At 42.0% G+C, this 12162-nt stretch overlaps 1 protein-coding gene across 1 annotated transcript; it reads right to left on the bottom strand.

The window, feature by feature from the left end:
• Positions 1-879: 879 nt before the first annotated feature.
• On the bottom strand, positions 880-10553 carry GABARAPL1 (GABA type A receptor associated protein like 1). The gene is made up of 4 exons (XM_072332665.1): positions 10339-10553; positions 6268-6346; positions 5194-5312; positions 880-3837 (listed from the first exon to the last, which is right to left on the bottom strand). The coding sequence occupies exons 1-4, from the start codon at positions 10426-10428 to the stop codon at positions 3772-3774; spliced, it is 354 nt and encodes a 117-aa protein (XP_072188766.1). The 5' UTR covers positions 10429-10553; the 3' UTR covers positions 880-3771.
• Positions 10554-12162: the final 1609 nt, after the last annotated feature.

The raw sequence follows: 12162 nt of genomic DNA, 5'->3' as shown, positions 1-12162 counted from the left end.
GGTGCTAGAGTTCAGGGAGATTAGGCTTTTCATTTTTATTTTTAAATACAGAACCGACCAAACAAGATGTGCACTATACTTGAAGCTAAAAATCAAAGCAGAAAACAGCACCTATTTTGATATTTCAGATAGTTATGTTTTGAGCAGATTTATGGCCTTGTATGGCTCGAGTCACCACACCATTCTGTCATACAGGGAGATTTGTTTTGGTCCTGGTGGAGAATATGGACACAAAAACTGCTTCTGTGGTCAGGCTCTGAGTTAACACGGTGCAGGATGAATTACTGCCTCTATTAGATTTTGGTGTAAGCAACAAAAGCACACAGTGGCTGTACCTTGTAGTCAGGGGGGAAGAAAAGATACCATTAGACTTAGCAGGTTATATCCCTGTGAGTTTCAGTACTACAGACTTTGACTTCAGTGGTTAAAACAACTTTCTGCAGGTGTAGCCTGCAGAAGGAATGGACTGCAAGGCAAGAGGTGAAGGCCACTCCTCATCAGCATGGGCACAGCACTGTATGGGTCTGATTAGGATGGAGCTTATTTTTATTACAGCAGTCTGATAACACAATGTTTTAGCTAGTGCTAAAGAATGTTTGCAGTGCCAAGTCTGTCTCTCCCTTGTGAATAAATTTAAAGGAAGGGACATAACTAGGCAGATGATATGAACTAACCGAAGAGATATTTCATACCACATTCTTACATGGTCTGCATCTAAATAAAGATGACATGAGTGGCATGGCAAGACAGAAAAGTGTGTGCATGTGACAATATAACAAAAACAAAACAAAACAAAAGGAGAGGTCTGACTTATAGACAGGACAGAAGAAATCTAGAGTTCTACAAAAACATAGCAGCAAGAAGTTGTGACAAAGCAGCCCCAGTTAGTCAGGCTCTTTATTTACAAGCACACATGGTGATAAGTACTACAGTCAATCATATTTTGGGCCAATCCTGTGATTTTCAAATGCATCTTTATTGACAGGTTGATTTAGCTTAAGTAGTATGAATTTTTAAAAGAACCTGCAGCTAACCAACACAAAAAAGGAACTACCGTCATTATTTTGTACAATATTAGTCTAGCACAAAAACAGAAGTAAATGTCACAATTCAATTAAAAGAAACATAAAATAACTAATGTAAAGTGTAAATTCCAAAGATCGCAAAAGCTGAGATAAGTCCCATTCTTTTTACTTATAAACCCTGCAGCAGGAGGGGAAAAGAGGTCTGAACACAAAATACACAACCCAGATTCCAACTCTTTCTCTCTTGAGCGTGCCTAAGCACAAGTTAGTTTGAGACAACACACAATCACATGCCTAGCAGCACACACGTGAGCAAGTGGGACAATGGCAAAGGGCTGTATACCATCTGCTCCCATCTTCTCTTTTACCATAAAGAGCCTTCTGAATCTGTTCTCTACTTCAGAACATTCAGAGATTCATAAAAGAGTAGACTGATGTGGATTCTCACCCCAAGGACGTTAACAGAGTGTGACTGAAGGAGAGTGGTCCAGTAAAAGAGGAAGTTACGTAAGGTTGCAGTAGATAAAAGTCCTCCAAATGCATTTATTCCAGATGAACCTGATAGAACAGCAAACCTGAAATTCAGGATGAAAAATGCCTGTAGAAACCCACTCACTTCATCCTTTACTCTCCCATTTCATCCTCTATTCTCCCATTTTCTGTCTCCTTTTTATGACCATCTTGCCTAGATTCCTTGCTCCCTTTTCTCCCATTCATTTGCTACTTACTGTACCACACAGGCAGTGACTCTCCTGTACTACACTGCATCCCTGTCCTTCACACATCTGTATTAATGACTTCTGCTTCACACTCCCAGCCTCATTCTCCATCTTCCGTACCTTAGTGGATCAAGTCAGAAAAGGCTGCAATCTGATTTCCTGTCTCCCACAGTCATAGAAGCACTCATCTTGATCTATCATCTTTGAGTAATGCAGAGAACTGGGATCTAATTTCTTCAGGTAAATACAGTAAACACCCTCAGCTTATTTTGGACTCTGGCGGTCTCCTTCATCTTTCTCATCTTTTCCTCCCTCTTGATCTACCCCCTAGATATAGGAATGCTTGCAGTAATTCAGGTCCAGTTATTCGATCTTTAGATAAAACCCCTGAACATTCCTGAAAGTCAGCTCACCCCCTAGACCACAGCCCCTCATCTGAGTTATGGCAACTTTGGGAAAATCTGCTGTTTGTGCCACCAGGAAGTAACTGCTTTGAGATGACAGCATAAGGTTTGCACAGGACAGCATCTATCTGGTAACTTCCATAAAATCACAAAATGACCTGGGTTAAAAGAGACCTCCAGATCATCAAGCTCTAACTCCCCTGCCATAGGCAGGCTTTCCAACTGCAAGATCAAGTACTTGGTCAGGTTGTTCAGGGTCCCATCCAACCTGGCCTTGAACACCTTCAAGGACAGGGCATATACAACCCTGGCTTAAAATAAATTAAAAAACGTCAACAAAAAAAATCAAAGCAAAACCTTCAGAGAATCTTTTCCCCTTCCTCTTCATGTCTAAAAGCACCTCTCATGTCAAAGAGTGGCATCGCTGTCCAGTCACAAAAAGCAAAAGACACACAGGAAGGACTGATCTCTTCTGCTTATGCGGATGGTACAAGATCTGTACAGGGATGAGACATGGAAGGGAGGGCTAAACTCAAAAGATTTCTGCCAACTTCAAATCTGCAGAAGATTGGTGCAAGGACAATGCTGTGTTCACTAGCAACGAGACCATCACTAGTTAACTGTATTAATGCACTGCTAGGGAGACTAAACTTAGACAGCAAGAAAAGCTCTCCCTTGTAGGTTAGCTAGAAACTGGAACAGGCTATCTAAGCAGTCTCCAGGGTCTGCCTAAATGAATATCTCTGAGAACAAGTTGGATGAATAGCTATGAACATGACTGGTATACTCAATCCTGCCTCAGTGCTGAAGCGGGCTAGTTGTTCTTCTGAGGTCCAGAGGTTATCTTCACTGAAAAGAACAAAAGAGTTGTCTCACATTGTTCTGTCCAGCACTTGCAATTAAAAGAACAAAGGAAAAAATATGCATCCCTTCTCTCCCCCATCCTCTCCATCTCTGTGTCTCACAGCTGAGAAGTTCCCAGCCCTCAGAATTGGGGGCTGGGAGTAAATGCAATCTAAAATGATGAAAGCAACAGGAAATACAGTAGTCTTGAAACACTTCACATATAGCAGCTAGAGTGAGGACTATCAGCACAGGACAGCCTTGTATGGTCAGGGTGAAATATTTCACAGCTTACTGAATGCTCATAGGTATGCAGCCCGTGCCATGGGTAAGGTGCGGCAAGATCAGTGTACAGGTTCCAGGCATGCCTTCCACATCCAATGGAAAGGTTACACATGAACAACCGTTTCCCTCCTGTTCATTCACTCTCCAGGAGCTCCACTACACTGGCTTGTCTAGCAGCCTCCAGTACCAGCTAACAACTTCCAGCTGCATAAGGGAAGAGTACAAACAAGTGGATTCTCCCATTCCTCAACAAAGAACCTCTTGTTAGCCTATCAGTTCACCATTTCATTTACGACACCCCCACCCTCCCTCCCCTCAATTTAAAAATAATGGTTATAATTAACACATGGAAGATGATGGCATTGTGTATGTGGTTAACTTCCAGTTCTCTTCCCCTCTTCTCAAACATTCTTCTTCCTCCTCTTCAACACCCTCCCCCTACCCCCCAGTCACTTCCATCAGTCCATCTCGCCTGCATGCCTGGGAGACTGCTGCTCACTTGCCATAGACACTCTCATCACTGTAGGCCACATAGAGAAAATAGTCCTCCTCGTGGTTATCCTGCAAGGGCAGAAAGGAAAGAAGTATCAATCCATAGCCCTGTAGCTCTTTATTGCATATGAAAAAATCTAACAAGGAAATCACTGTAGCCTTTCCCTCTTAATCTTTCCCTTTACGCTGATAGCTCCACAACCTCCTATCAGAATACATACAGAAGCGCTCTCTACCCACAGCTCAACCTCTAAATTTAGACATGTCATGTTTTTGGATACACTGGATTTACTAGAAAAGATAACGTGCTGCAAATATGTAACAGAAACAGCTCTGACTGTTGCAGGCTACGCAGCAGAATGTCAGCACTGATATGGCCTTAAGATCAGGAGGAGTGATTTGGGAGTGCTCTAACATTAAAAACAATCTCTGCATACTTTGATATTTGATAAATGTTGTTACATTTGTCATATTTCAGAACACCTTACCAAACGGCTGTGATTCTAGTCCTGTTTTAAATATGGGCAGTAAAGCTGAGATGCTAAATGATTAAATGAATACAAAAAGTCTGCAGAATGCCAGAAAGAGGGTCTTGATCTCAGCTCTAGATGGTTAGATGTACTTCTTCCTACATAACCAGATTTGATTATGTTAATCTTACATCTGCCTTAGTCCACACATACAAATCATCCACTTGTTGTCAAAAAGCGCTAGGTCAAATAAGGCTTGCAGCACCAAACTGGAGCTCTTCTATTAAAAACCACAAGCACAGCCAAAGGAGAAATCAAGGAGAAATCAATCCAGGCTGCAAAACAACCATGATATAATTAATGCCCATATAACAGAGGAATATTCCTCTGATGGACACAGAATATGCCTTCAAAGTTAAATGAGCGACACTGCTCAGTAGAAATATTAGCAAGCAATGTTCACAATGTCCTTATACAGTACAAGCTAGGAAAAAGTACTCCTGAACCACAAATAAGTGTTCTTTCAAAATGCATTTACAGACAGTTAGTTGCAGAGTGATACTGTGTTCTACTGCTAAGAGGAAATTTCTTTCATATTAACAGGAAAGCTAGCACATATGCTCTGACTCCTGCTCCAGACACTTTTGCCTTTGAAATTCAGGTAAATGATTTATTCCAGGAGCCTGTTAAAATGGTATGACCAACATATAACTGCTGGAGAAAGCATGATGCAACATGCTTTAACCTGGCAACAAAGTATTAGGCTCCTCATAACAGCAGAATGAACATTCCCAAAAGAGATGATGGAATACAGCCTTGACCAAAGGGGTCCATGTTCAGGTATCTGTGGCCAAGCTGCTGCTACCACCAGCTCAGTAAAGCTCAGATGTACTTCAATGAGGATATGCATTCTTCTGGACACTTGAACAAAAAGAGAAAGATAGGTCAGACCTACCTCATACAGCTGACCCATGGTAGCACTTGTGGGAGGGATGGTATTATTGACAAAGAAGAATAGTGCGTCCTCTGGCCTCAGGTGGATCCGCTTTCGGATTAAGAAGTAGAACTGCCCAACTGAAGAGAAACAGAAGAGAACGCCTTACACACAAAGAGAATGTCCAACTAAACATGGCTGTTTTCTTTAGAGAATGAAGTGATGGGAAATCACACACTATGTAGAAACTAGGGAAATGGACAGTGTGGCAAAGCAGGTAGTAACCGTATTAGCAGCCAATCCACACTGAGCTGACAGTTTCACAAGTTAGTCAATACTGCTTCAGGCCATCACATTCTCTAAATCCATACTCCACCTATTATGGTATGTATTGTAGGGATTACTGGGAAGATATCTAACTTGCTTAACCTTTAAACTCGATACGTCAAAAACATGCTAAGAGACTTTTCCCCATTGTAAATGGGTTGCAATTCCTGAAAACAAACTGCTTATTGACTTGAGCTATTTTGCACAAGAAAAGTAGGCTGCAATAAATTACATACTACAATAGGGGGGGAAAGCAAAAAAAAAAAACAAAAACCTGTTTCTGTAACTTATTTATGTTCTCAAATGAAAACAAATGTTACCACACAAAAATGTCCATGAACACTCAGGAAAAAACCTCACTGTCATGACTCCAACCACAGTGGTGGAAAACAATGAGAACGTTTCAAGAACTTGTCTTCCTGCAGCAAGTATACAGCCTCTGGCTACCTGAGCTAAGTCATCAGTGACTGATGATTTCACCACCGCCTGTGATACACAACTCAGTCATTTTCACCACAGCTAGAAGTCACATTGACACATGCATATTATTTTAGTCACTGTGACACCTACGATCTCAAAGAATTCTGCATGTTGTAATCCTGACTGTAAGACAGACAGATACAATAAGTAGAGCCAGGCAAACTGGGGTAGTGATAAGATGTTGAACTTGCCTGGATTTTTCATTTTTGGTGATGATAAGATGAACAAAAGTCACTTAATAAGTCCATCTTAATGAAAATCAAGAAGAACGGAGGCAGACTTCGTTACCTGTGAGGTCAGAAGGCACAAGATATTTCCTTTTGTCTAGATCAGGTACTCTGGCTTTTGGTGCTTTTTCCACAATTACCTGATGAGGTAGAAAGAGACAAGCCATGGGCATCATTAAAGGAAATGAACAAAAGAAACAGACCTGAAGAAGACAGTACCCTTTGAGAAAGCTGGTGCTACCAGGCCTTTAGAAATGTCTTTAATCCCTAACAAGTACACAATAGTAAAGAACAGACAAGTCAGAAGAAGACAGCAAATCACTGGCAATGTCTGTGCTGGGAGCTCAGGATTATAACAGTAAGCATAACGAGTGAAAAAATGTAAACTGGAATAAGCATAAAAATAAACTGCAATTGCCAAGGGGGAAAAAAAAAATAAAAAAATTAAAAAAATCAGGTCACCTTGATAGTCTTAAGGCAGGTTAATTTTGCATGAAGGAGCTATTGGGAGGCTACTACACAAACACAAGTAAATTGAGCTGTTTCCAAGTTACAGCTCCAAACTGCCTGACACAAATCAGCTCCAGTCCCAGTAGTCCCACATCCTAAATTTTACATTCACTCACAGTGATCTAGAATGAATTAAAGGAGAAGTTACAGCTTACTGAGGAAGGTTATTTTCTTCAAATTCACAGATCTTCAGTAGTTATATTCTACTCTGAAATTCACATCCCTTGGCTATTTCATAGAATGACTTGGGTTGGAAGGGATCTTTAAGATCACTTAGTTCCAACCTCCCTGCTATAGGCAGGGACATCTCCTGCTAGATCAGGTTGCTCAAAGCTCCATCTAGCCTGGCCCTAAAAGCCTCCAAGGAGGGGGCATCCACAATCTCTTTGGGCAGAATGACCTGTTCCAGTGTCTCACCACCCCGACAGTAAAGATTTTCTTCCTAAACATCTAGTTTAAATCTATCCTATTCAGTTTAAAACCAGCCTCCCTCATCCTGTTGTTCAATATCCTTATAAAATGTCCCTCCCCAGCTTTCCCATAGGCCCCCTTCAGGTACTGGTAGGCCACTATAAAGGTCCCCCAAGAGCCTTCTCTTCTCCAGGCTGAAGCGACCCATATCTCATCCTTTCCTCACAGGAGAGGTGTTCAGGCCCTCTGATTATATTTGTGGCCCTCCTCTGGATCTGCTCCAACAGCTTGATGTTATTTTCCCTACTTAATATAGTTACAAACATTTCTTCATTCATGTAACTATATAATGATTAAACAACACACTACCACTTGGACTTACAGAAACCTTTGACACAAAATACTAATCCTCATTATACGACATTAAAAAGCATAAGTTCAGTAGCTCTGAGGTCAAAGAGGCAAAGAGATCTTCTGCTACGTACAATTTTTTTTTTTTGTTACCAGAGCCAGGCAAAATGCTTATCTCTGAAATAGGAACTATTCCCGAGTGACATGAATATGAAAAGGCCTGGAAGCCTTTCCAAAGCTTGGTGACACGTTTCCATGGAAATACTGTGTGCATGTGGAAAGAAAATGCAGCCACTGGTAGGTTTGTTTTCTTCCTGGTATGTATTTTTGATCAAGTAGAGATACATTACATGATTCAATGTATGTGGCTTACTGCTCTGCAGAAACCATTTTGACCTTCTAAAAAGGAAGCATGATTTTCTGAACTTTCTAAACTTTCCAATTCTGCTAGAACCTGTGATTGTAATATACTGTACCTGAGACACTGTGAGACTAATTTCTAAGGACTTGTGCTCCCAGCCCTTTGGCAACCAAAATCAGCAGTGGTGTCAGCTGTGCAATAGAAAAGGCTGAACTGTTGTGCTTTGTGTTTCCTTCCTTCTTTGGAAGGAAAATGGTGTTGTCATATCAATGAAACAGTACATCAAAGGAAAAAGACATGATGAGCTTTGTGTATTAACTTGGAAAAAGTGCCATGCCAACCAAACTCTCCTCGTTCCAGATCCAAGTATCCACAAAGCATATCACAGAGTAGAGATGCTGGCTTGGATACCTGTATACTGTGCTCCATTTAGATGCCACCAATGCAACCAAAAGCCCTGAAAATTCTATGTTTCTTCCTAAAACACAAGCGTAGTTTGCTACTTCAAGAACGTCAACTACTAGGCAACTGTGCTCTTTCAGACTAAGTTTGTGTTAGGTCATGAATTTCCATACAAGATAAAATTGATAAGTATTGTGAAGGAAAGGTAGTTGCACAACCTCACTACACAGCTGCAGGCTGACCAACAACAGTACTTTGCCTGTTTTCTTACCCTAAAACACTACAAGATAGTATCAAATAAACTGAAGTAGAAAAAAAGCCATTAGTTTCTGCTTTCAATTTAGAAGACTAGTAAGCAGAACTGCTAGGTAGCAGCAGTGACAGGATCAAACTGACTCAAAAGGATGGCATGTAGCTTAGTCATTAGATAAAGGAAAAGAAGATAGGGGGTACCTTGATTTAAGCCACAGCTATGAGGACAAAGTGAGTTCTGAGGATTCTAAACCCCTAGAAAGGATTCAAATAATCAAGTTTGAGACAGATCTCCCTCTTGCAAGGAGGGGAAAATGGAGGTGTTTTCCTAGATAATCAACTGTAGTGAGTTTCCCTGATAACTCAGGCACAGCATCTCTTCTAAAGGTTACTTGGCACAGAGAGACAAACTTACAAAGACAATCCAAAGGGCAGATATATTATCTTGATGTCTGTTGCTGCTGGGTGATGACTGTGGTAACAACAGATTGGGCCAGTATTTTAATTTCAGCAAAATGCAGATATATCACAACAGTGAAGTGCCAGCAGCCAATGGGACATTGTTGTCAAGGATCCTACTGTCATGAAGGGCAGTAACAGAAGTGATGTAAAAAAACATCAGCTGCACTCATTTGTCCCGTGTGCAGCTCTGACAAGCCTTCCCCAACAATCCACACCAGGCCTCTCCAGGCAGTGATTTCACTTCCCCTTAGCTGCAGCACAGCTCGCTTAGTTTGATCCTGTTTTTGTCCATTACACTCTACTAAAGACCCTGTCTTAACATTTTTACTCCTTGCCAGACCAGGTCTGTTGCTGGCTTGTCCACATAGTTCTTCCAGTCACTTGTATCATGACCTGCTGCCACACTGATCCTCAGTTTACAGTTTGCCACTCTCCTGAGCAGCTGAGCCTGCTGTGGTCCTCATCTCAAAAGACAGACCTGCATACACTGCGTGTTCAAATGCTCTCATCCTACAGGGAAAAGCTAAGGTGTAACAGTTCTTTTGCACACTGCATCCCTGGCCACCCCAATCCAGAATAGAACTCTCCAGTGGGGCTGGAAAGAAAAGTTGTAAAACATTCATTAAAAGGGGACAAAAACAAAACAAAACAAACAAAATAAACCCTAGTGTTACTATTTCTTTTTGCAATTATTGCCAGAAATATAAAGCCAGGAGTTTTCCACTGAGATTCCACACAGACAAGGAAGGAAAGCTTAGCTATCTTGTTTTCCAAATGATGCTTTTGGGGTGATTAAACAGGAGGGAAGTAAGTCTGGGAATTATTATTGAGCATCCATCTCTTTTTTCCTCTCATGCAAAACACAAAACTGAGAAGAACGGCATAGGACTACACTGAAAAGCAAGCTCCAAAAAGAAAAAAAGTACAAAATAAAAACAAAACATCTGATGGCAGCGATTTAGGCCTTTTTCTTTCTTTCTTTTTTTTTTTTTTTCTTACAAAGAACGCCTATTTCACCCATTCACTGTTCACCTCCATTTTCCCAGAGCAAGTCGTAAGCTCCTTCCCCACCCTTTCAGCCCCACGCGCATAGACTGCCACAATAAGATTAACAGCGTTCTTGCTGTCGAATTACTGCGGATGCCCGAAAAAGACCCCCACACCCACCCGCGGACCTCGGCGTAGAACAACAAATATGGTCGCACTAAAGAGAAAGCAATCCGGAATTAATACCGACACGCCAAGGTAACAGTCATCTTTCCCAATCCCGTTCCTTTTCTCTGCAAAAGGAAGCAAAGCAGCAGGCGGCAACGACAAGGACAGCAAAGAATGGCGACGGTCTGCACAGCCAGCCCGAAGGCAGCGCTCGTCCAGCACACTCACAGGGACTCTGTCGGGGTATTTCTTTCTGATTTTCTCCCCTTCTTTTTTCCTGTACTCGAACGGGTGGTCTTCCTTGTACTGGAACTTCATGATGCGACACAGCCGAGCCGGCCACTACCCTCCCTCCGTCACCTATGACCGGGCACTCAACAAGCCCTACTACGCCCGCGCAGCGTACGCAAGCCGAGCGCAGCGCAGCGCAGCCCCGCGCCGTGCTATTGCGTGACGACAGCGACGTACCCTCCCCTTCCGGCACGGTCGCCATTGCAGCGGGGTGTAGGCGCTTTCGGTGCCCCCACCGACCGCGCTGCCCTCGGGTGTGTGTGTGTGGCAGTGTGTTGGGCCTTTGTGTTTACATTCGGTTACTGTGCTTTTCGGGTTACCTAATGGTAACAATTTTAAAAGAAAGAAAAAACAAATCCACAAAAACACAGCCATCAAAATAAACATAATGTGTGTGACTCAGGGGTTACCCACGCACCGTCCTCAGAGGTGTCCCCGTGTGAGTGCCTTCAGCTGTCCGATGAGTCTGTTCTGTACGTGGTTGTGATTAATGTAGTGTGAATAGTGTGAGTGTAGTATTATGGACTAGAAAGCGTGTTGTAAGGCTGTTCTGTTTTGACAGGAGACCCTCCGCAAAAGAAAAGCAATAATGAAAGGTGAGACCTCCACACGAGGCCAAATTGTCTCCTTCTGCAGGTGTCAAGGTTTTCCCCTCTATCCTTCTACAACCCAGTATGTATTATTAAAACTATCCTTCTACAGCCCAGTACATATTATTAAAAAACAGGTTAACACCCCGGTATATATCACTAAAAGACAGGTTGCCAAACTTATCTCTATACAAGGATGAGCAAATGTCCAAAAGTAATGGCCTGGTGGGCAAATGTTACAATGTTGGTACCTATAAATTACTTAAAATAGGCATTCTCCTGCTGAGCATGCATCAGTGAAGAAAATTCATCTAGAGGACAAGTGGGGAAGACCTCTGGATGAAGTAAAAGACTGTCAGTTGGACTGCCATGATGCTAAAAGGACACCAGATGGTAGAAGAGACCATGGAATAGAAGACTGGAAACCTCATACATCTCTACCTGAGAAAAGTGTGTATAAGTTCACTGTCTCACATATAATTGATGAGTAGGTACTATCTGTGGAAATGTAATGGACTCTGAATCATGTAATCTTGGAAGCACTTATGGTGGAAATATCCCCAAGTGCTTCCCAGTGCTGCTAAGAAAGAATACCTGACTTAACAGTAACAAAACTTTGCTTTTAAGTTCCTATGCATCGATTTGTTCAAATCACAAGTATGTCACATGATGTCCCAGGCCAGAGGCACATTACAAGCACCATGTGGTGAAGGGAGTTGACAGTAAAGAAGACTAAACAGCCAGCCAATATTAGGTGATACACATAGGAATATCATCTTTTGTTTTTTGTTGTTTTTGATGAGCGTGACTAGGTGCACAATACTGGCCAGCAAAAGGAAAGGTGCTGAAATATGGATCTGCATGGTCTAATCAGTACCAGAAATGGCTGCTGCCCTGGAAACATTGAACAGGTGTGCATCAAATAATTATTCTATTGTATGCTTCATCCATAGAAGTGGAACTTTACCAAGAATGATGTTTTATTTGTGCAGCAGTTTTGGTAGTAGCAGTGAGGCCTGTATAGTAGAATAGTAGACTGCCTTAGTGTAAGGCAATATTCCAAGGCCACAGCAGGGGCAGAGGTAAAAGAATGCAGGTTCAGCGTGTTTTATTCAACTCCGTGCTAACCTGTTGGCACAGAGTGAATGTGAGTGGGAAAAAACATAGTTGC

The sequence above is a fragment of the Excalfactoria chinensis genome, chromosome 1, assembly GCF_039878825.1.
Source record: "Excalfactoria chinensis isolate bCotChi1 chromosome 1, bCotChi1.hap2, whole genome shotgun sequence".
Lineage (NCBI taxonomy): Eukaryota > Metazoa > Chordata > Aves > Galliformes > Phasianidae > Excalfactoria > Excalfactoria chinensis.
The sequence above is the reverse complement of the archived record's forward strand: the minus strand, read 5'-3'. Positions and strand labels throughout refer to the sequence as shown.

Excerpts from the sequence above, each read along its gene's own strand:
- GABARAPL1 (XM_072332665.1), bottom strand. The coding sequence starts at position 10,428 with ATGAAGTTCCAGTACAAGGAAGACCACCCGTTCGAGTACAGGAAAAAA. Across the intron at positions 5,313-6,267 it reads TGTGCCTTCTGACCTCACAG|TTGGGCAGTTCTACTTCTTA; the intron begins GTAACGAAGTCT and ends GTTTCTCTTCAG. Across the intron at positions 3,838-5,193 it reads CCATGGGTCAGCTGTATGAG|GATAACCACGAGGAGGACTA; the intron begins GTAGGTCTGACC and ends CTGCCCTTGCAG.